General features: G+C 49.7%; 2 protein-coding genes and 1 pseudogene across 2 annotated transcripts in view; 1 reads left to right on the top strand and 2 right to left on the bottom strand.

Moving 5' to 3' along the window:
* WDR34 (WD repeat domain 34) overlaps window positions 1–7,028 on the top strand; it is a 73,445-nt gene extending 66,417 nt beyond the window's left edge. Inside the window, exons 4-10 of the mRNA XM_006834984.1 lie at window positions 3,790–3,899; window positions 4,423–4,580; window positions 5,033–5,142; window positions 5,542–5,709; window positions 5,846–6,078; window positions 6,371–6,528; window positions 6,790–7,028. Of these exons, the coding sequence (XP_006835047.1) occupies window positions 3,790–3,899; window positions 4,423–4,580; window positions 5,033–5,142; window positions 5,542–5,709; window positions 5,846–6,078; window positions 6,371–6,528; window positions 6,790–7,028 (1,176 nt within the window). The remainder of the gene's footprint in view (window positions 1–3,789; window positions 3,900–4,422; window positions 4,581–5,032; window positions 5,143–5,541; window positions 5,710–5,845; window positions 6,079–6,370; window positions 6,529–6,789) is intronic.
* LOC102812211 lies at window positions 518–1,725 on the bottom strand (annotated as a pseudogene).
* Window positions 7,029–7,499: 471 nt separating the features above from the next.
* SPTAN1 (spectrin, alpha, non-erythrocytic 1) overlaps window positions 7,500–18,202 on the bottom strand; it is a 93,127-nt gene continuing 82,424 nt past the window's right edge. The window contains exons 44-57 of the mRNA XM_006834837.1: window positions 17,927–18,059; window positions 16,385–16,483; window positions 14,713–14,872; window positions 14,062–14,138; window positions 13,297–13,506; window positions 12,512–12,808; window positions 11,775–11,887; window positions 11,376–11,393; window positions 9,233–9,287; window positions 8,681–8,877; window positions 8,551–8,604; window positions 8,321–8,467; window positions 8,083–8,230; window positions 7,500–7,625 (exon numbers count right to left, since the gene is read on the bottom strand). Coding sequence (XP_006834900.1) covers window positions 7,500–7,625; window positions 8,083–8,230; window positions 8,321–8,467; window positions 8,551–8,604; window positions 8,681–8,877; window positions 9,233–9,287; window positions 11,376–11,393; window positions 11,775–11,887; window positions 12,512–12,808; window positions 13,297–13,506; window positions 14,062–14,138; window positions 14,713–14,872; window positions 16,385–16,483; window positions 17,927–18,059 — 1,834 coding nt within the window. The remainder of the gene's footprint in view (window positions 7,626–8,082; window positions 8,231–8,320; window positions 8,468–8,550; window positions 8,605–8,680; window positions 8,878–9,232; window positions 9,288–11,375; window positions 11,394–11,774; window positions 11,888–12,511; window positions 12,809–13,296; window positions 13,507–14,061; window positions 14,139–14,712; window positions 14,873–16,384; window positions 16,484–17,926; window positions 18,060–18,202) is intronic.

Below are 18,202 nucleotides of genomic sequence, written 5' to 3'. Positions count from 1 at the left end.
AAAACAAAACAAAACATGCTCCTCAAACATTGAGTACTTAGGTATGAACTTCCAGTCTAATATTGTCACAAAAGCCACCTCTCATTACCCCCAGACCTGTACAAAAGGCAGTGTTGTCAGTGGCATTTACGGAAATGTTCCTCAGGGGTATCAAATGGCAAACCCCTTAAGTGACATCTGCTGGAACTTATGCATCATTTTTAAAAAGAAGGAATAACTTTGTTTGGAAACTTGGAATAAGGTGAATTCAGCCTCAAAAGATTTTGTCACAAACTACTCAGATGTGACGTGGAAGAGGAAACTGCAAAGGCTGAATCAAGCAGACCTAAGACCTAAGGTTCTGGCAGAAACCACCACTTGTTCTACTCCCCACCTAGATCCAAACTTGACAGGAGACTGATTTGAAAGTAAACCAACATTCTTAATGTTCAACACAGTATTTGTTCTTTTAAAAGATCAAAATGTGCAAAATGGCAATGACTGTCTAGTTTCGAGAAACTAGCAAGTCCAAGCATGTTCAGTTTTCTTTTTTTTGTTGTTGTTCAATTTTCTTGAGCAACTACTGCTGTCTTGCCTGCAATTTTTCCTTTTCCAGCAAAAGCTGATATTCTTCTACCTGAAGGGAGTGGACGTACTCTGTGGCATTTTTCAAAATGACCACCTTGGTAGCCTTCTTGTTCCTCACCAACTCTGGCTCATAGTCCCTGAGTGTGAGGAAGCTGGACCACAGGTCTTTGTGTTGTTGGTGCTCCAGGATGTTGTGGTTGCCGTGACGCCCACTGTCTTCTGAGTCAGAGTTGTGGGGGCTTAAGCTCTTAGCCTTTGGGGGAGCAATGTCTTGAGAGGAAGCAGGAACACTTCGCTCTTACTCTTCTTCTGGGATGGTGCCTCCTCACTCTCCACACAGGGTGAGGGGGTGGCATAGTTGTGTTGCTGGTGGATGGGGTGGGGATACAGTGTTTGAGGATCAGAGCACCTGACTGAGCCCTCCCAGGGCCTAGAGCTGGGTTCTTGGGACGTGCTGTGATGGTGAAGGTTGTGACAGCCTTGTTGTTGGAGGAGGAACGTCACTTCTCCATTGTGACCATGTCAGTTTCCTCTTCTTCCTCTTCTTTGTTGTCGTCTTCATCATCTGAGTCACTGAGGGTGTCTTCTTCCAAAGTACTGGTCAGCGTTGATGGATGGGTGGCTATCTGAGTACTAGTTGGGTACAGGGGGCACAGTGACCTCTGCCACTCGTGCAACAAATGGGACAGCTGGCACAGGCTCTGGCTTCCACCTTGTTGACCAAGGCAGAATCTATGCACTTGCTGGCCGGGTGGGTGAGCTTAGCTGGCAGGGTGGCCTGCAACCCCAGGCCGAGCTTGCAGTGCTGGCTGCGGGCGCCCCACTACTGTGCTGCAGCTTCTCACTCACAGCATGCTCCAGCTTCTCCTGAGCAGAGAAGCCACTCCACATGCAGTCCTGGAGGATGACCCGATTGGGGGTGAGACCACCCAATCCCCACAAGCCAAACACGTCCTCCTCAGCCAGGTTACCCCACAGGTCAACCTTAGGCAGCATCATCTGGGTAGCCCAGTTTGGGGGCTTTGGCTGGAAAGGCACAGCTAGGCGATGGTGGGGCGTGGGCAGCAGCTCAAAATTCTTCCAGATGCCCTCCTGGGGGCGTTGAGTCGGGGCCGGGTGAAGCAGATCATCCCTGGCATGGTGGATGCCATGCAGCATTTCCACCCTTAGATTTCAAGGTGTATGTATCTGATCGTTGTGATTATAAATGACAACCTAAAGACCTGCTTTATAATGAACCATTTACCACAATAAATCATGAATAAGTAAACACGTTACAAGTGTGCAGGATCACACCTTTCCACAAATGTAAACATTTGTGGAATCAGAACCCAGAAAAGAAAAATGAACATTACCAGATCCCCAAAGCCCACATTTTATCCCTTCCACCTCATACCTCCTTTGTAGCTTGTTTTAAAATAATAGCTGTATTGAAATATAATTTGCATACCATGCAATTTACTCATTGAAAGTGTGCAATTCACTGGTTTTCAGTGAGTCACAGATTTGTGTCACTGTCGCAATAGTCAATTTCAGAATTTTTTTAAGTTTTTATTGTGAGTTATGTGATAGTTTCCATGGGAGAACATTAACTTTACATTTCATTTCATTGCAATGATTACAGTCCCCTCCATGCATCATCAAACAGCCAAAGGGTATACCCTGCAAGCCTGCCTCCCAGCCATCAACTCACAGACCCTTTCCCTCCCTGAGTCCAGAGTCCTCAGCCGCTCTACTTCTCCATGTCATCATCTCTGCCTCCATCTCTGGTGTCATTTTCTCTTTTTCAGAGCATTTTTATCATCCCCCAAAGAAACCTTGTACCCACTAGCTGTCACACTCTGTTTGCCCTGGCATCTCTGACCCTTGCCAACCCTGAACCTACTTTCTGGATTTGCCTGTTCTGGACATGTCATATAGAGTCTCGTAGTGTGTGACCATTTCTGACTGGCTGCTGCTTCTACTCAGCATCATGGGTCAGCGCTGTAGACATAGTTTCTCTGTTCATCTGCTGATGGATGCTTAGGTTGTTTCCACCATTTGTCAGTTGTGAGTAATGCTGCTATGAACACTTACATACGAGTTTTTGTGTGGACATAGATTTTCATTTCTCTTGGGTGTGTACCTAGAAGTAGAATTGTTAGAGCATATGGTATGTTGAGGACTCCTGGTGTAGTGCTGTAGGATAAGCACTGGACTGTGAACCACAACATTAGTGGTTCAAATCCACCGGCTGCTCCTTGGAAACCCTATACAGGGTCACTATGAATTGGAGTCAACTCAGTGGCATTTAGCAATGATAAAGTTGTGGCACTATAGGATAATCATTGGACTGCTAACCACAAAGTCATTGGTTCAAGTCCATCAGCTGCTCCTCAGGCTCTAGACAGGTTGCTATGAGTGGGTACTAAGTTTGACAGTACTTAACAAGAACAATGATACAATGAACTGTTTGAAGAACTGCTGGACTGTTTTCCAAAGCTGATGCATCATCTTATTTCCTTCTAGCAGGGTGTGTTGTTGTTGTTAAGTGCTGTGGAGTCGATGCTGACCCATAGTGACCCTATACAGGGCACCTAACAACAACAACAACAACAAGAAGCAGGGTGTGAGGGTCCCCACCAGATTGTTTTTTGCAGATGTTGGGTTTTTTCCCATTGGGCAGTCCCTTTATGTGGCGCTGTGATGTAACTACTTCTGGAAAGGTGGTGCCCACTTCTCCTGTGGCCAGCGTTGTCAGTCCTTCTCATTTGCTGCTTCTGGGCTGCTCTGGGCTGAGCAGTTATGCCAAGGTGTTGTAAATTGTGTCGGATGGATGTGAGAACAGGCCATGGTTCTGGGTTGGAGCCTCCTTTGTACTCTGTTCTCAAGGCCCTTCCTTCTGGGTTTCCGGAAGGATCTCTGGTAAGGGGGATGATGGGATAAAGGCTCCATGTCTCCTCCAGGACTGGGCAGTGGACTTAAGTAGCTTTTAGGGCTTTAGACAGCCCTAGGCTGGAGTTCTGGTGTGGCGCTGTGGGCTAATGCACTGGATCACAAGGTCAGTGGCTCAAACTCACCAGCTGCTCTTTGGAAACCTTATACAGGGTCCCTGAGTCAGAACTGACTTAACAGTACTAACAACAGCAGCAGCCTATGTGTGGTGTTTATTAGGAGGCCATTGGGGGGCCGGGGGGGGAGGCTGTCCTGGAGCTTAGGGCTGGGGTGACCTGTTTCCTGCAGGTGTCCTGCCTGCACACTCTGTACTACCCCCCAGCCCAAGGGCAGGGTCTGCACGTGACCAGCATCTCCTGGAACACCACTGGCTCTGTAGTCGCCTGTGCCTACGGCCGGTAAGTGACAGCAGGGTGGGAAGCGGGCAGTGAGAAACCCTAAGACCAAGCTCACTTGTCTGGGCCTTGGGCTCCCTGTTTTCACGGGGAAGCAATTGTCCAGAGAGCTTGGATATTCTGGGAACCTCTCAAGGATTGGCCTTGTTGGGGCTGGAGGGTGGGGCTGGGAGCCCAGGACTCCTGAGCTCACTTGCCAACACTGGGCATGCTGACTGTCTGGGCCCTGTCTTAGCTTCTCTGAGTGTCTTTTGCCTGTTTTTGATGCCCCTAGGTTCCCCTACCCCACCCACTGCTGTGGAGGTAGGCAGATGTGTTGTTGGGTCCTGGGGACCCTTTTCCAGAGAAACCCATATCTTTGGAGTGCCCTGGAAGAACCTGTGCCACTTAGATGCCCAGGGCACAGGGCCTGGTGTGATGAGGAGAGTTTATTCTGTTCAGAATCAGTGAGTGAGACATTGGGGTGGATGTTGGATGAAGCATGGGCCCAGAGTAGGGCCAGCTGAGGCATGTCCCTGCTGCACAGACTGGACGATGGGGACTGGAGCATGTTGAAGTCCTTTGTGTGTACTTGGAACCTGGACCGCCGGAGCCTGAGCCCACAGCAGCCGGCTGCAGTGGTAGAGGTGCCCAGTGCAGTCATGTGTCTGGCCTTCCACCCCTCACAGCCAGCCATCATTGCAGGTGAGCCACCTGGGTTTCTGTGTCCCCCATGACCACCGAGGGGGCAGGTCTCCTGGGAGACAGATTTGAACTAAGTGAAGGTGCTCTAGTGGACACAGCTGAGGGGATTTGGAAGCCGAGTCCCCAGTTGAGTCTCAAAGGGTCGTGGCTGAGAGCCAGTGCTGAGCCCACCCAACAGTTTGCAGTCAGGACAAGACAGAGGAAGCCGGCTTCCTTGGGAGCTGTAGGTGGTGTGGTATGTTGGGGAAGGGGCCAAGGTGCTGGAGGGGTGGGCAGGGTACAGTGCAAGGGGGTCTCCTGGTAGCAGGTTGGAGGGTTGCTAGGCTGTGGGAAAACAAAAGGGGTTGGACCTTGCGGTCAGCTTTGGGGACGCTTCAGGTCTTGCCTCAAGGGGTGGCAGGGAGTGGGTATGTGCTGGTGGGGAAGCCCAGGTCTAGATGTGGTCTCCACAGGAGGGCTGTACAGTGGTGAGGTGCTGGTGTGGGATGTGAGCCGCCAGGAGGACTCGCTGCTCTGGCGCACAGGCCTGACAGACGACACACACACGGACCCTGTGTACCAGGTCAGAGTGGCAGGCCTGCCTGGCTGGGGTGAGCTCTCCCCACTTTCTCTGAGCTTCCCTTGCTATTGATTGGGACCTCATACTTGAAGGGAGGGCCCCCGAGTAGAGTAGCTGGCCACTCTCAAAAAAGGAGGTCACTTGAAGCCCTTGTGGCTTGACTCATCACCTTCCCACCCTCAGTGGCATGAGATGCCATGACCACCCTAGATGGGAGCTGTAGGGAGTGGCTCCCTGGCCCTGGCTTCTAGCTGGCACTGGGATTCTGGACTAGGGGAGGGACCTGGAATCCCATGCCACCTCCTGGCCTCCCCTGCGAGAGAAGGGGAGGTGGGGTCTGGGACACAGACAAGACAGGCATCCCTTTTTCCAACATCTTGTTCTGCCATCCTCTTGTCTCAGGTGGTTTGGCTGCCTGGGCCTCGATTTAGTCACCTCTTCCAGCTTCTGAGTGTGGCCACTGACGGAAAGGTGCTGCTCTGGCAGGGGCTTGGCACAGGCCTGCTGCAACTCACTGAGGGCTTTGCGCTGGCTGTGCAGCAGCTCCCGAGGAACACCAAGCTGAAGAAGGTGCTTGGCTGCCGTGCGCGTGAGCCCTGGGGGGTGACAGTATGCAGCCGGTGCACCAGCTGACTTGACATGCTCTGTGACCTGTGCTGGCATGGTGCTGCTCCCTGGCCCTGATCCTGCTGCCCTTTCTCTACAGTCTACCCGGGGTGAGATGGAAGTGGGTGTCACGGCTGTGGATTTCTCCAGTTTTGACCCCAGCCTGTTTGTTGTGGGCACTGAAGGTGGCTTCCCTCTCAAGTGTTCTTTGGCTGCAGAGGAGGCAGCCCTCATGCGGATGCCCAGCTCCGTGCCCCTGCGGGCCCCAGCACAGTTCACCTTCTCTCCCCAAGGTGGTCCCATCTACTCTGTGAGCTGCTCCCCGTTCCACAGGTGAGGGTGGCCCATGTCTGGGTCTCCTTTTCCTCCATCAGCCAAAGGGCCATGAGGGGGGTGAGGGTGAGAAGCTTCCAAATACTGACCTTTAACCTACTAGGCCGTTAGTCTTCTAAACCTTCAAGCCCCCAACCTCCTTTTATGCAGCGGTATTCAGAGCTTTGGTGGTATGGCCCTGAGGAACGTCCCTCTTCTGAGGAGGAAAAGGACACATCCCAGGTTTGGGGACCAGGGTGGCTTTTCACAGCCCAGCAGTCTTGATTCCCTCTCTGCCCTGCATCCCATCCAGAAACCTCTTCTTGAGTGCGGGGACCGATGGCCACGTCCACCTGTGCTCCATGCTGCAGGCCCAACCCCTGATGTCACTGCTTCTGTCTCACAAGTACCTGTTTGCTGTACGCTGGTCCCCAGTGCGCCCCTTGGTTTTTGCAGCAGCTTCAGGGGAAGGTAGGCTATGGAATGCCAGGTCTGGACTCTTAAATAGGATTTAGGGTGGGGTAGAACTTCATGTGTGGCTAGGCTGCCTTCCCTCTAGAAACCCAACTGTGAAAACCGTGGATACCCCTGGGAAGGAGGATTGGACTCAGGAGAATTCATTAGCTTTATTGTGAGCTGCAGACTAGACTCATTGTCCTCATCAAGTACACATTTACCTTAGGAAGCCACTGCTCTCGATCTCACTTATCCCACGACTCTCTCTCCCTGAAGGTGATGTGCTGCTGTTTGATCTCCAGAAAAGCTCCCAAAAACCTACCATTTCTATCAAGCAAACGCAGGATGAAAGCCCTGTCTACTGTCTGGAATTTAATAGCCAACAGACTCAGCTTTTGGCAGCTGGGGATGCCAGGGGCAATGTGAAAATCTGGCAGCTAAGCACTGAGTTCACAGAACAAGGACCCCGTGAAGTAGAGGACTTGGACCAGCTGGTAACAGAGGCAGCCACCTGAAGTCCCCCTGCTCCCTCCAGGAGGACGACAAGACCTGCTGATAGAATCCCAGGAGACTCTGGTCAGGTGGGGCATGTCCCCAAACCAGATGCTAGAGGTGTGAGGCTGTATCTGTGTTGAGGTGAATGAAGAAAAAGCAGTGCTTTTAGTGGGAGAGTGAAGATATTTATTGGTCTTTTACATGGAAACAGAAAATCTGGGGGTGGAAGGGAGCTAGTAGCTATCCAGCTGCTTAGATTTTTCTGAGCAGGAATGAGGGCAGCTGGGTTAGAGATGTAAATCTGGGTCCCCACAGCAACAGGGCAATTGACGCACCATTTACTACTAAGTCTTACCAAGCAAAGCAAAGCAGGTTTAAGGTTACATTGGAACCAAACACTGTGTCTGGATTTTTTCTTAAGAGCATACAACTAAGTGGACATGCAGCAAGGCAACAACAAGCAAGGTGGGGGCCAGGCTAAGAGTTGAGGATCAATTCACAAAGAGTGAGCGGGTGAACTCAATATAGTCGAAGGCAGTGGGGAGCTCACGGCCCTTGCCGTCCACATAGGGCTTCATGTGAGAGACACAGTAGTCTGCTTGTTCCCGAGTCAGGTTCTGAAAGGGAAAGAAAGGACCTGTCAGTCAGCCACCCCTGCACTGAGGAGAGAGATGGGGAAAGCCCCAGGTATTCATGCTCAAAGACATTCTGACTCAGGGTAACCCTGGATCTGTCAGGGAGGACTGCTCCACAGGCTTTTCAAGACTGACCTTTCAGACAGGCTGCCAGGCCTATCCTCTGGAGGTACTTTTTCAGGGCAGCTTTTTTCCTGCCAATCTTTAAGAGTCCCTGGGTGATGCCCAAAGTGCTCAACACTACGAGCTTAAAGGCCACATCTATGTGAGCAGTTACAGGATTTTGACCAAGTATTGAGTTTCACTTATAATAGGGACAAGATCTCTGAGGGTAGTTGGGATGGATGGAGTAAACAGCCAATACAGGGACAGAGCTTAAACCAGATTGCTACTGTAGACTGCTACTGGGAAGGTCTTCCAGGGTCCAGAGGTCACACACCTGGTATAATTCCTCCTTGGTCACGTACGGCTTTCCCTCTGAGCTAAGGGCACGGAAGGCGCTTTCAATCTCCTCGCTGGACTTGACATTCTCAGTTTCACGGCTTATCATGAAGGCCATGTATTCTTGCAGGGAGACATGACCATCCCTAGAAGGGGTGGCAAACAAGTGGTAAGCTGGGAGGACAGAGGTGGAGCCTAGGGCAGAGGATGCCTGCACCACCCTGAGTGAACCTCACCTGTTTGGATCCACGGTGTCTAAGATTGCTTCAAACTCTGGATCAGGCTCACCTTCCTCCACCATAGGCAGGTCGTAGCCCAGGGAACGAAGGCAGGATTTGAACTCCTGGTGATTCAACCGGCCAGACTTGTCCTTGTCAAAGTGTCTGTAGCACAAAGCCCAGGGCTACTCAGCACACAGGTCTGCTACTGATCCACCCACCCAGGATGGGTATAGGGGAGCACTCACTTAAACATCATGCTGAACTCTTTAAGGGCTTCCTCAGTCACACCAGTTGTATTCCTGGAAAGAAAGAAGACCAGAATTAGAGACAGGCTCTGACTCTGCCCAGCAGGGATGCAGTCATTCTTTCAGTTACCTGGCCTGGATCTGCTGCTCCAGGTTGTGTTGCATGCGCATGCCCAGCTGGTCCAGTTGGTCCCACTGCTGAGCGAGGCCAACAGTGCTGTGCTCTGTGTACTTGTTATCCAGGATCAGAGCTTCTTCCATGGCAGCCCCCAGGTCCTCAATCTTCTTGAGCTGACTCCGCATGGCTCTAATCTCCTGGTGTTTGCGCTGCAAGACAGGGGTGCTCCTGCCTTAATCACCAGACCCCAGGGCTGAATATGTGGCTGATGACTAAAGGTGGGAGGGATGAAGGTAAACCTAGAAGAGCTTTAGCAGAGGGACCCTTGTAAGTAGAGAGGCACAAACCCGTGTGTACAGCAGCCTGGGAAATGGCCTAGACTGAGCACAGGAGGGACAGCCTCTCCCTTACAAGGAGGGCTCCTGGGAACAGCTGTTGATAACAGGGGTAAGGTAAGGCAAGGGGTTCATCTTGTTCCACTGACTTTAAGCCAGGAAGGGACAGGCAGGTCTGTGTGATGGGATGGGGTGAGGTAAGGTCTTAATGGGTCTGAAGTACACTCACTTTGGTAGCTTCAAGCTGGGATTCCAGAGTCCCGGACTCTTCTACCATGCAGGACCTATACACAGAAGCAGAGTGAGAACACAGCCGGGGGACAGCAACTCCAGCGCTCCACTCACCACTGTTCAGTCTCCAGCCCCCATGTCTCCGCTCTCTTTCCCTAACTGGACCACGAGCTGGGTAAGCAGGGAATAGTTCCCCATTTTGGAGACAGGAAGCCAGGGTTGAGCCCCACCCCATCTGTTCCCTGCTCCCAGCAGGTCATTTCTCATGTGGCTCTTTGGACCCAGCTAGGTCCTCAGAAGATGACTCAGGAATTGAGTTAAGTTCCACTGTGGGAACAGACAGCTGCAGACCTGACTGACAAGAGTGCCCCCTCTGCAGCTGTGGGGGAAACCGAGACATTCTGTCTCATTCCAGTACCCAAACGGTGTAGACATTAGGGAGGACAGCCTGACAGCCACCCTGAAATCCCTGAGGAGGGGAGCCACATTCTAGGGGGATGACAAGACTGCCTAAAGAGGCGATGGCTCCAGGATTCATGTCCCATAAACCGGAGCCCTAACCAGGGCCAGCTTCTGGAGAGCAGGTGGGCTCCAGGAGCCATCACCTTCCCAACAGCACCAGTGAACAGCAACACACACAAGTTGGGGTTAGTGTGCAGGGAAAAGTTCACGTTGTGCTTGTGCCCTTAGGATTTTAGCCCAGCCTCCCCATCCTGTACCCACTTTCCCCCTAGTCTACCCTTTTAAAAACCCCGGAACCAGGTTAGCTCTGCCATTTCCCCATGTTCAAGTGTTCTAGCAAGGCAAGGCACCAGGCTTCCTCCTACCCCGGCAGCTCAGACTCACAGTCACGCCTTGTCCCCAAGGGAAAAGTACACCCCCAGGACCTGGGGGCAGGAGGCTGGGTGTCAGTGCAGTGGGAGGGGGACAAACCCCTCCTTCCCAAGCAGCCGAGGGCGGTGGGTTAGTCAGAAAGCGGAGCCGCCTGGGGAAGTCAAGAGTGCATTGGTAAAACCACAGTGAAGTAAGAAGAGAAATAAGAGGAGAAAAACCTTCCAGACAGATCATCCCCAACTTCATACTGACAGACACGAATGACCCGACGATATGCTATGCTAGTCAGAGAAAAGAAACCAAATGAATACACCAAAGGAAGGGGGGGGGGGCAAGAGCACACCAAGACAGACACGCCACAAGTCCCAGGCTGGCAGTGCACCGGAGTCGGCTACCTGTTGCCCAGGGAGGGCAGATAGGGCTTGGGAGGAGCCACAAGAAAAGGGAGCGCCGCATCTCACATAGACCAAGCAGCTAGTTTGGGGGTGGAGGTGGGGTGGGAGGAAAAACCAGTTCCCAAATCCCTATTGTTCTGCCTTTTGCATATGCAGTCTGATTTCTTCTATCACCACCAGTAACACCTAATTTACCTGTCTGCAAAACCTAGAAATGCCAGCAGAAGCCACTGTAGTCCCAGCAATACTGGCCTCTTCTAATCAAGAGTGGTCATTACCTACAGAAAGGGGCAGCCCTGCGCTCCTCTCTGCTGGCTCCTCCCAGCCCTGTCTCCAAGTAAAACTGCATTTTATTGGGGCCAGCACACTTACCCCACCCCCGCCCCCCACCACCAAGGAAAGCCAGGAAGAGGTCTTCATTTGGAGAATTGGGGTCAGCAAATATCTCACAGCTGTATTGTCATGGACTAACTGCACCCAGCCTGAGCTAAATATTTTTCATGCCTACTACTGTTCACCTAGGGATTAAGTGAATCTGCTGGACATGCTGGAGTAGAGGCAAAAGGCCTACATCACAATGGCTCCACAAGCATAGGGCCTTCTCAGACTTTGGACTCCAGTGCTGCCGTTTTGCATGCTATCATATGCCCTACCTGATGAGAACCCTTGGGATCTGAACAGAAAAACTTAAGTGGCTCCCCTCCCCAGGCCCTGTCAGGGACAGTGGGCTGTGGGCTAAGACAAATTCTTTGGAAAGTGACAGGGACAAAGAAGGCATGGGGTTGGGGCTGGGACTACACAAGACCAGGAGAATTACAGCCCTCTCTGCAAGCCAGGCCACAAGGGGATGGAGGGACAAGCACACAAGACACCACCACAGCATGGACCCGGAAAGAAAAAGACAATATTAACCCATCGAGGAGGTATGTTCTGTTGCGATGAGATCCAGGCAGCCGAAGACGAGGTGAGATGATATTCAGGGCAGCAGCAATCAGGAGATGGGAGGGCAGAGAAAACACAAGAACATCAGAACCCACCTACTGCATTAACCTGCACTGTCTGTCAGTGGGTTGCCTTGGGGGCTGATCATGGGCCAAATACAGTCCCACCCAATCACAGACTCTCTGGGGGCCTGCATCTTCAAGAATGCAGCCTTAGCTGCAGAGCCAGATTAGGCTGTGCTCCTCCTAACCCTTCCTTTGTCATTTCAACCAGGCCTCTGGTGAAGAGGCCACACCCGGGGCAGTGGAGAGACAGGTCCTCCTGCACCACATCTGGAGCAGGAGGCGGAGGACAGTGGGGGCTGGGCACCTGGTCTCCTGGATCCACTGGTGGAAGGCGTTGGCATGCTGGGCAAATTCCTGGCGCAGCTTGTCATTCTCCTCCTGCCGGCGCTGCTCCTTCTGCAGCTCCAGCTCCCTTTCCTAAGGACCAAGGGAGGCACATGTTGCAACACCATCCAACACCTTGGATGGACGTGGCATGGAGATGGTTACCCTTAGGAACTGACAGCTAATAGTGGTGGTTGTGTGCCGCTGAGTTAGGTCGACTCACAGGAACCATGTATATAGGGTTTCTAAGTCTGTACATCCTTATGGGAGCAGAAAGCTTCGTCTTTCTCCCATGGAGCTGTTGGTAGATTCAAACCATTGACCTTTCAGTTAACAGCCCAACATGTAACCACAATGCTACCAGGGCTCCAGGAACTGACTTGATGGCTTTAAAACTTGAAAGAAGCAGGAATGAACACAAGAAAGAACTAATCCCTAGGAGTCTGAGAGACATTACCTGGGCTGAGGACAGTTAGTGCTTTTTGCTTACAACTCCCCCAGGAACTCTGGGAAGACACGGCAGGGATGGATCATTCAAACAGTGGGTTGTTACGCTGACATGAATGGTAACTTCGGATGCACAAAACCACGCTTTCTCCTCCTAAAGACTTGCTATCCTTCAGCAAGAAGTGGCTTGCCTGACAAGGGGCCCTGGGCTAAAAGCATTGGGCAGGAGTAGGGTGCATAATTAGGTGGGGAGCAGGGGAGAGGGTGCACCTTGATGATTTTCTGCAGGTTTCTCCAGGTCTCCTCCAGGGCCTCCATAGTGAACCAGGTGTAGGGGTTGGAGGCCACACGGAAGCTCTTGATCTGGCGATCCAGTTCAGCTAGCTGGTTGAAGTCGGCTTGAGCTGAGCTGAGGGAGGAGCGGAAGGCATCATGGGCCTCACGCAAAGCTTTGATTTCTTCCAGGGAATTGCAGCGCACTGGGTCTGTTAAATCCTCCTCTGCATTTTCAAACCAGCTGTTAAAGGCAGAAGCCTTTTTGGCAAATGTCAGGAAGAGATCCTCCACCTGAAAGCAGAGAACACAGCCGAACAGAGTTGCTGGGGTTGAACTTGCCTTCCTCAGGCAGAGAGTGGGTGGTTGGTGGGAGGGCTCACAGGAAATGAAAAGGTCACACAGAGGGGATCAGGCCAGTTCAGCATACTGGGTGCTGGGATCTTCTCTTCCTTTCTTCCATTCCTCTGTGTGTCCTCACCAGCCAACCTCTCTTCCCTATTCACCTCTGCCCGCCCTTGGGACACATGCAAACTCTAAATCTGTCCTATGTGCTTCTGAAAGGCAAGTCCATGAAAGCAAAGGAAACCATCTGCTTTGATTTCAGTTGACCCACATTCCAATCTAGACTGTTTAGCTGAGTTGGTTCCTAAGAGAATGGTAATAGATCACAGCTAGCTGAGTTGGTTCCTAAGAGAATGGTAATAGATCACAGCTAACAGAAGTTGGGTTTGCCTTGCCTGTGCTTTGGGCTTGCTGGACTATCCTGGTCCCATCCTCACCTTGCGAAAATGACTCTGAGCCTCTAGCAGCTTCTTCTTCCGTGTGGCTGAGTTGGCCAGAAGCTGGCTCCACCTTTTCATGAGGGAAGCATGTCGGACCTCGATGGCCTCTGACTGAATGTGCTTGGCAGCCAGCAGTTGATCTTTGAGGGCAGTGATGTTGGCAATGCCTTCCTGCTGAAAAGCCTGCAGGCCAGCATCAAAAGTTTCCTGGAACAAGAGGGAAAAGTCAATTTGCAGTGATCACAATGAAACTAACTTAGTCCTCAGAGGTGTCATGGCTCAGAATGTCCGTGGAGAGAAACCGTCTACCTTTCTGCATCTGTTTCAGACAACCTCCCTCTCCCCTTCACATTCTGCAACAGGCTCCTAGTCTCCTGCTTTCACCTGAGGCCACAAATTCAGACTCATCACCTGATTAGGTCTAGTCTAGCCTTCAGAATCTAGCTTAGAGGTCGTCCCCTCTAGGAACTTTACTGCAGAAAAACAAGCCAGACATCTCCTCCAAGAAAGTCCCTGGGGTTCTCTGCTGTGCTCTTCCCAGTGAGCATCTCTGCACTGCAGCATAAAGGCCTGCTGACTGCCTTGTTTCCCTAGTTAGTCAGAAGCTCCCTGAGGCCCAGAGTTATATCGTACTCATGCTGGTCTCCACTTCCTCACACATAGTCAAATACCTCAGTGACAAAAGATGGCGACCATCATTTGTCTAATAGGAGATACTATCTGAATATATTTCAATTAGTAAACAAATTGGTCTCAACTAACCTGTTTGGTAAGAAGAGTTTGGACGGAAGACAGGTCTCGGCCGTAATCATCTGTCTTCAAGCTGTTCTCCTTTTCACCTAGAAAACCAAACATGCAAAATACACTGCTTCTCTCACTGGGGCAAACTGATTCAGATGACATTTACACTCCAGTGTCACTATTGGCAGTCACTGAGCTCACATTCACTGGCCCCTCTTTGTGCCCGGGCCTTGTTCTCCATCTGTCACGAAGAGTCTGGACAGTATTGCCCAGAAGCCCCCCTCAGCCTGGCCAGTCATTACTCACATATGACCTACAAAGGACAAGTGGGTGCCAGGACCAGAATCCAGTACTTCATCACCAAGGAGCTGGAGCACAACCCTGACCAGTGTGGAGAGTGGGAGAGTTCTGGTTCCTGTGGTGTACTCATCTTGTTTGTGTGGTGGTGTCTGTAGGGTCTTTGTTTTGGTAGCCTGTTAGCCTAACTGCCAAGCACGGCTTCAGTCCTGGCTCTCTGGCCTTAGGACAGTTTTCTAGCTGGTGACCAGTGGTCTGCCCTGGTTAGTAAGTAGGATTCTCTGACAGTTTCTCAACTGCATAGCAAACACACAAACTATCTTCCTGGCCTGGAAGAACAAGGAACATCAAGCCTTATAAAACAGCAGTGCTTACCAATCCACGATTCTACGACATCAGCCTTCCAGTTGAACTGAAGGAAGGCAGAGTTCTCATCAAGCTTTGCCTTTCTTTGGGCTGCAGCTTTCTCCAGTTCAGATACTTTCCCGTTTAAGCCCTTCATCTTTGAAGAGATGTTCTCCTCATGGTGATTGTTCTTGGCCGGGAAGAGAAGCATAAGCACTGGTCAACCTCACCCTCCTCCTGCTGCAGTGGCCCTCTCTGTGCCTTCCCTGGGGAGACTCTCAACTTCCTCTAAGATGGGTCACTGCCAGAGGGAAAAGTTCTCTGAGAGCAACAAAGAGTAAACACATGACACACAGGAGCACCCTCTGTACTGGTGACTCTACTTCTGGGAATCTGTGCCAAAGAAAAACTGAAGACTATGCTCAAACGTCCAGGCGCAAGGATAGATTAATTAGTATTACAAAAAATCTGGAAAACTTAGTAGTTAAAATAAAATCTGTATATCTCAGCATTGGCTATTAAACATAGGAAATAAAAACTGCTGAGAAAAAAGAATTTGACACTGGATATCGAAAATTATGCCCCTATACATTTTGATTCAGTGTTGTTGAAAAAACTGAAAATTCTGACCATGAGTTACCACAGAATTTAAAGAAAAACTGGGAGGACACACATACTGCTGAGCAGGTGCTACTGAGAAGCAACCTGCTAACTCTGTTAGGTTGAAGAATAGTCACAAGTCACAGGTTGAAACACTAGAGAACAGTTTCCAGGTGTGTGGGATAGACAATTGGATGGGTAGTCACAATTGTAGCTACACTTAATCTGTGCACAGCCTGTATTGGAAATTCATTTGTTAAGAGTTTTGTTAGAGTTTACAGGTAAGGGCAAGGATGAAAGACCTCTCCTCTGAACACTTTTAAACTCCACTGTTTCCTCCTATGGAACAAACCCTAATTTCATATGCACAGAACACATATTCTGTGAAAAGGCATTATGTCTGTTATAGCAAATTTTACTTGTTAAAAAGTTGAATCCACAAGCGCCAGCTGGTGCTACACTTAGTACTAAACTTCAATGTGTATATGATTCACTTCACCTGTGGTGAGGGCTGTTTGAATGAAATAAACCTTGTGATTCTTACAGATACAACAGACAGTGTCCTGTGTAGCAGCCAGATCTTGGATAACTGTGCACAGTTGTATAATCTGATAAAAGTACATCTATCTGATTTAGTGGGTAGCTCTATAAATGTGAACACAGATAATTGTGAAGTTAGATACTAGGATCTTAACAGTCACTGTAGCTGGATGGTGGTGGGTTTATGGGTAATTTCTATTTTGTTGTGCTGATTTGCATTTTCTACTATCTCCACAATGAATCTGCATTCTTTGAGAAATAAAGTGAGAGTGTAAGCAGCCAGTGTCACAGGAGGGTCAGCAGAAATGACAGCAAGGGTGCTTCCACCAGCTTGCAAAGATTATTACTAAGACAGGCACAAATAAACTGCAGAGAAACCTGACTAACTGGCTTTGAAAAGGTGTAAATTTCTAACATATGTGATCAGCTTTTTCTTCCTAAAGCACAGAAATGGAACTGGTTTCTTCACAAGCCTTTGGTTATTGAGTATGGCAGGGACAGCTGTGGTACCAGCATGCTGGTGTCCCAGAAAGTGAGGGTTTTACCAAAGGGCCAGGCTCACCTTCTTAATGAGATCTTGTCCATTAGTGCAGACGTCATTCACGCGATCTTTGTGGACAGTGAAATCTGTCTCAAAAGCTTCATGTTTCTTCAGCAAACCCTACAGTGGAACCAATAAGGCCAAGTGTTGAGAATCTATTACAAGCCTGTATGCCAGGGGACAGAGCAGTGATAGTCCCTTCTCTTACACACATTTAATCAAAAACACCAATCTAATGCCATCTAGTTGATTCCAACCCTGTAAACAGTAGAATGCTCCATAGGGTTTCTTTATGGAAGCAGATTTGCCACCTCGTCCTCCTATGGAAGAGCTGGTGGGTATTAACTGCTGAGCTTTCAGTTAGGAACCAAGTGTTTTAAGTACTGTGCCAGCAGGGTTCTTTTCACACACATAACAAGAGTCTACAAATGTGTCATTATAAAGGCAGGAAAATGTAGAGAAGAACTGGTGATGGGGTGAGGAGCGAGAAATGGTGATCGGTAACCCTAGTCAGGAAGACCTCTCTGAAGGGTTACCGATATTAAAGCTCTCATTAACCAGTCTGTATCCTTTACTCATGCTTGCAAGAACGAACACAAAGTGAGCTGAAGATTCTCTCTGGACAAAGCAAGGACACATTTTCAAGACAACTTGAGCACGTCTTATCTTTTTATCAGTATAATTTAACCACTGGAGACAACACTCTCTTGCTTGCTTCTAAGAAGTTCAACTATGTATGAGATGAGAAATCATGCATTTCATCTGAAATCTGCTGAAATCATGCTGAACTAGCTGGAAATAATCTCAAGTTAAGGCGTGGCCCAGGGGCCACTCGCATTCCTAGGGATGCACATTGTGCTTCCACACCAGGTGACAGACTTGGAAACAATCTGGTTTGGTGATCTGAACATAGCATGATCATGATGTTTTATAGCTTCACCCGTCAGGAGATAAGCTTCTCATCCTATGACTCCAGGATGCCTTGTAACTTGCTTTGCCAAATAACATGAAGTGAGTATATGGGATGACCAGGCCTTAAGGGACCTGGACCTCACTGCATTTGTCCCTTTTGAGAGGTGTCTAGAGAGCGCCACATAAGGAAGCTGGTCCATCCAGTCTCTGCTGGAGGACAAGAGGCTGTGGGAGAACTGACCAGCAGCCATGCTTCCACCCGAACACAACGAACAGTATGACTGACCCAAGTGCCAACAGCAAAGAATACCTGCTTATTTCACAGAATTGTGGGAAATCAGTAAACTGCTGTGGTTTTAACTGTGATGTTTTAGTGGGTTGTTATACCGTGTTTTCACAATATATTTAAGAAACACTACTATGTGTGGTAATGACACTTGACTGACCTGGGGCCCTGCCAATTTCATCTAGAGTGGGAACCTCCCTAGCGTGAGAACTTGACAGCCAAGATCAACCAATGAAGCCTTGATTGCTGGCTCTGTGAATATATCCTCTACTGGTAAGAGCTAGTCCATTCAAGAAACCAGCAAGAAAAGAAAAACAGGCAACAGCTAAAAGGGCACAGGATGGCTTCTTTAATTTCTGTCTGACCTGGATAGCAGCAAGAGTGTCTCCATAATCTTCACTGGCCACCAGGGTCATTTTCTCATTGATCCAGGCTTCTTCCTCTTCCACATTGGCGACAAACTGCTGATATTCCAAGGACTCTTCTAGTCGCTGACCTCTAACATAGGAGATTAAAAAAATATGATCAGCTATGTTGTTGTTACGTGCTGTGGATTCAGTTCTGACTCATAGCGACCCTGTACAGGGTATCCAGGCTATAAATCTTTTTTTTTTAATTTAAGGTTTTTATTGTGGATTGAG

This window comes from Chrysochloris asiatica, unplaced genomic scaffold (genome assembly GCF_000296735.1).
Source record: "Chrysochloris asiatica unplaced genomic scaffold, ChrAsi1.0 scaffold00014, whole genome shotgun sequence".
Classification (NCBI taxonomy): domain Eukaryota; kingdom Metazoa; phylum Chordata; class Mammalia; order Afrosoricida; family Chrysochloridae; genus Chrysochloris; species Chrysochloris asiatica.
The sequence above is the reverse complement of the archived record's forward strand: the minus strand, read 5'-3'. Positions and strand labels throughout refer to the sequence as shown.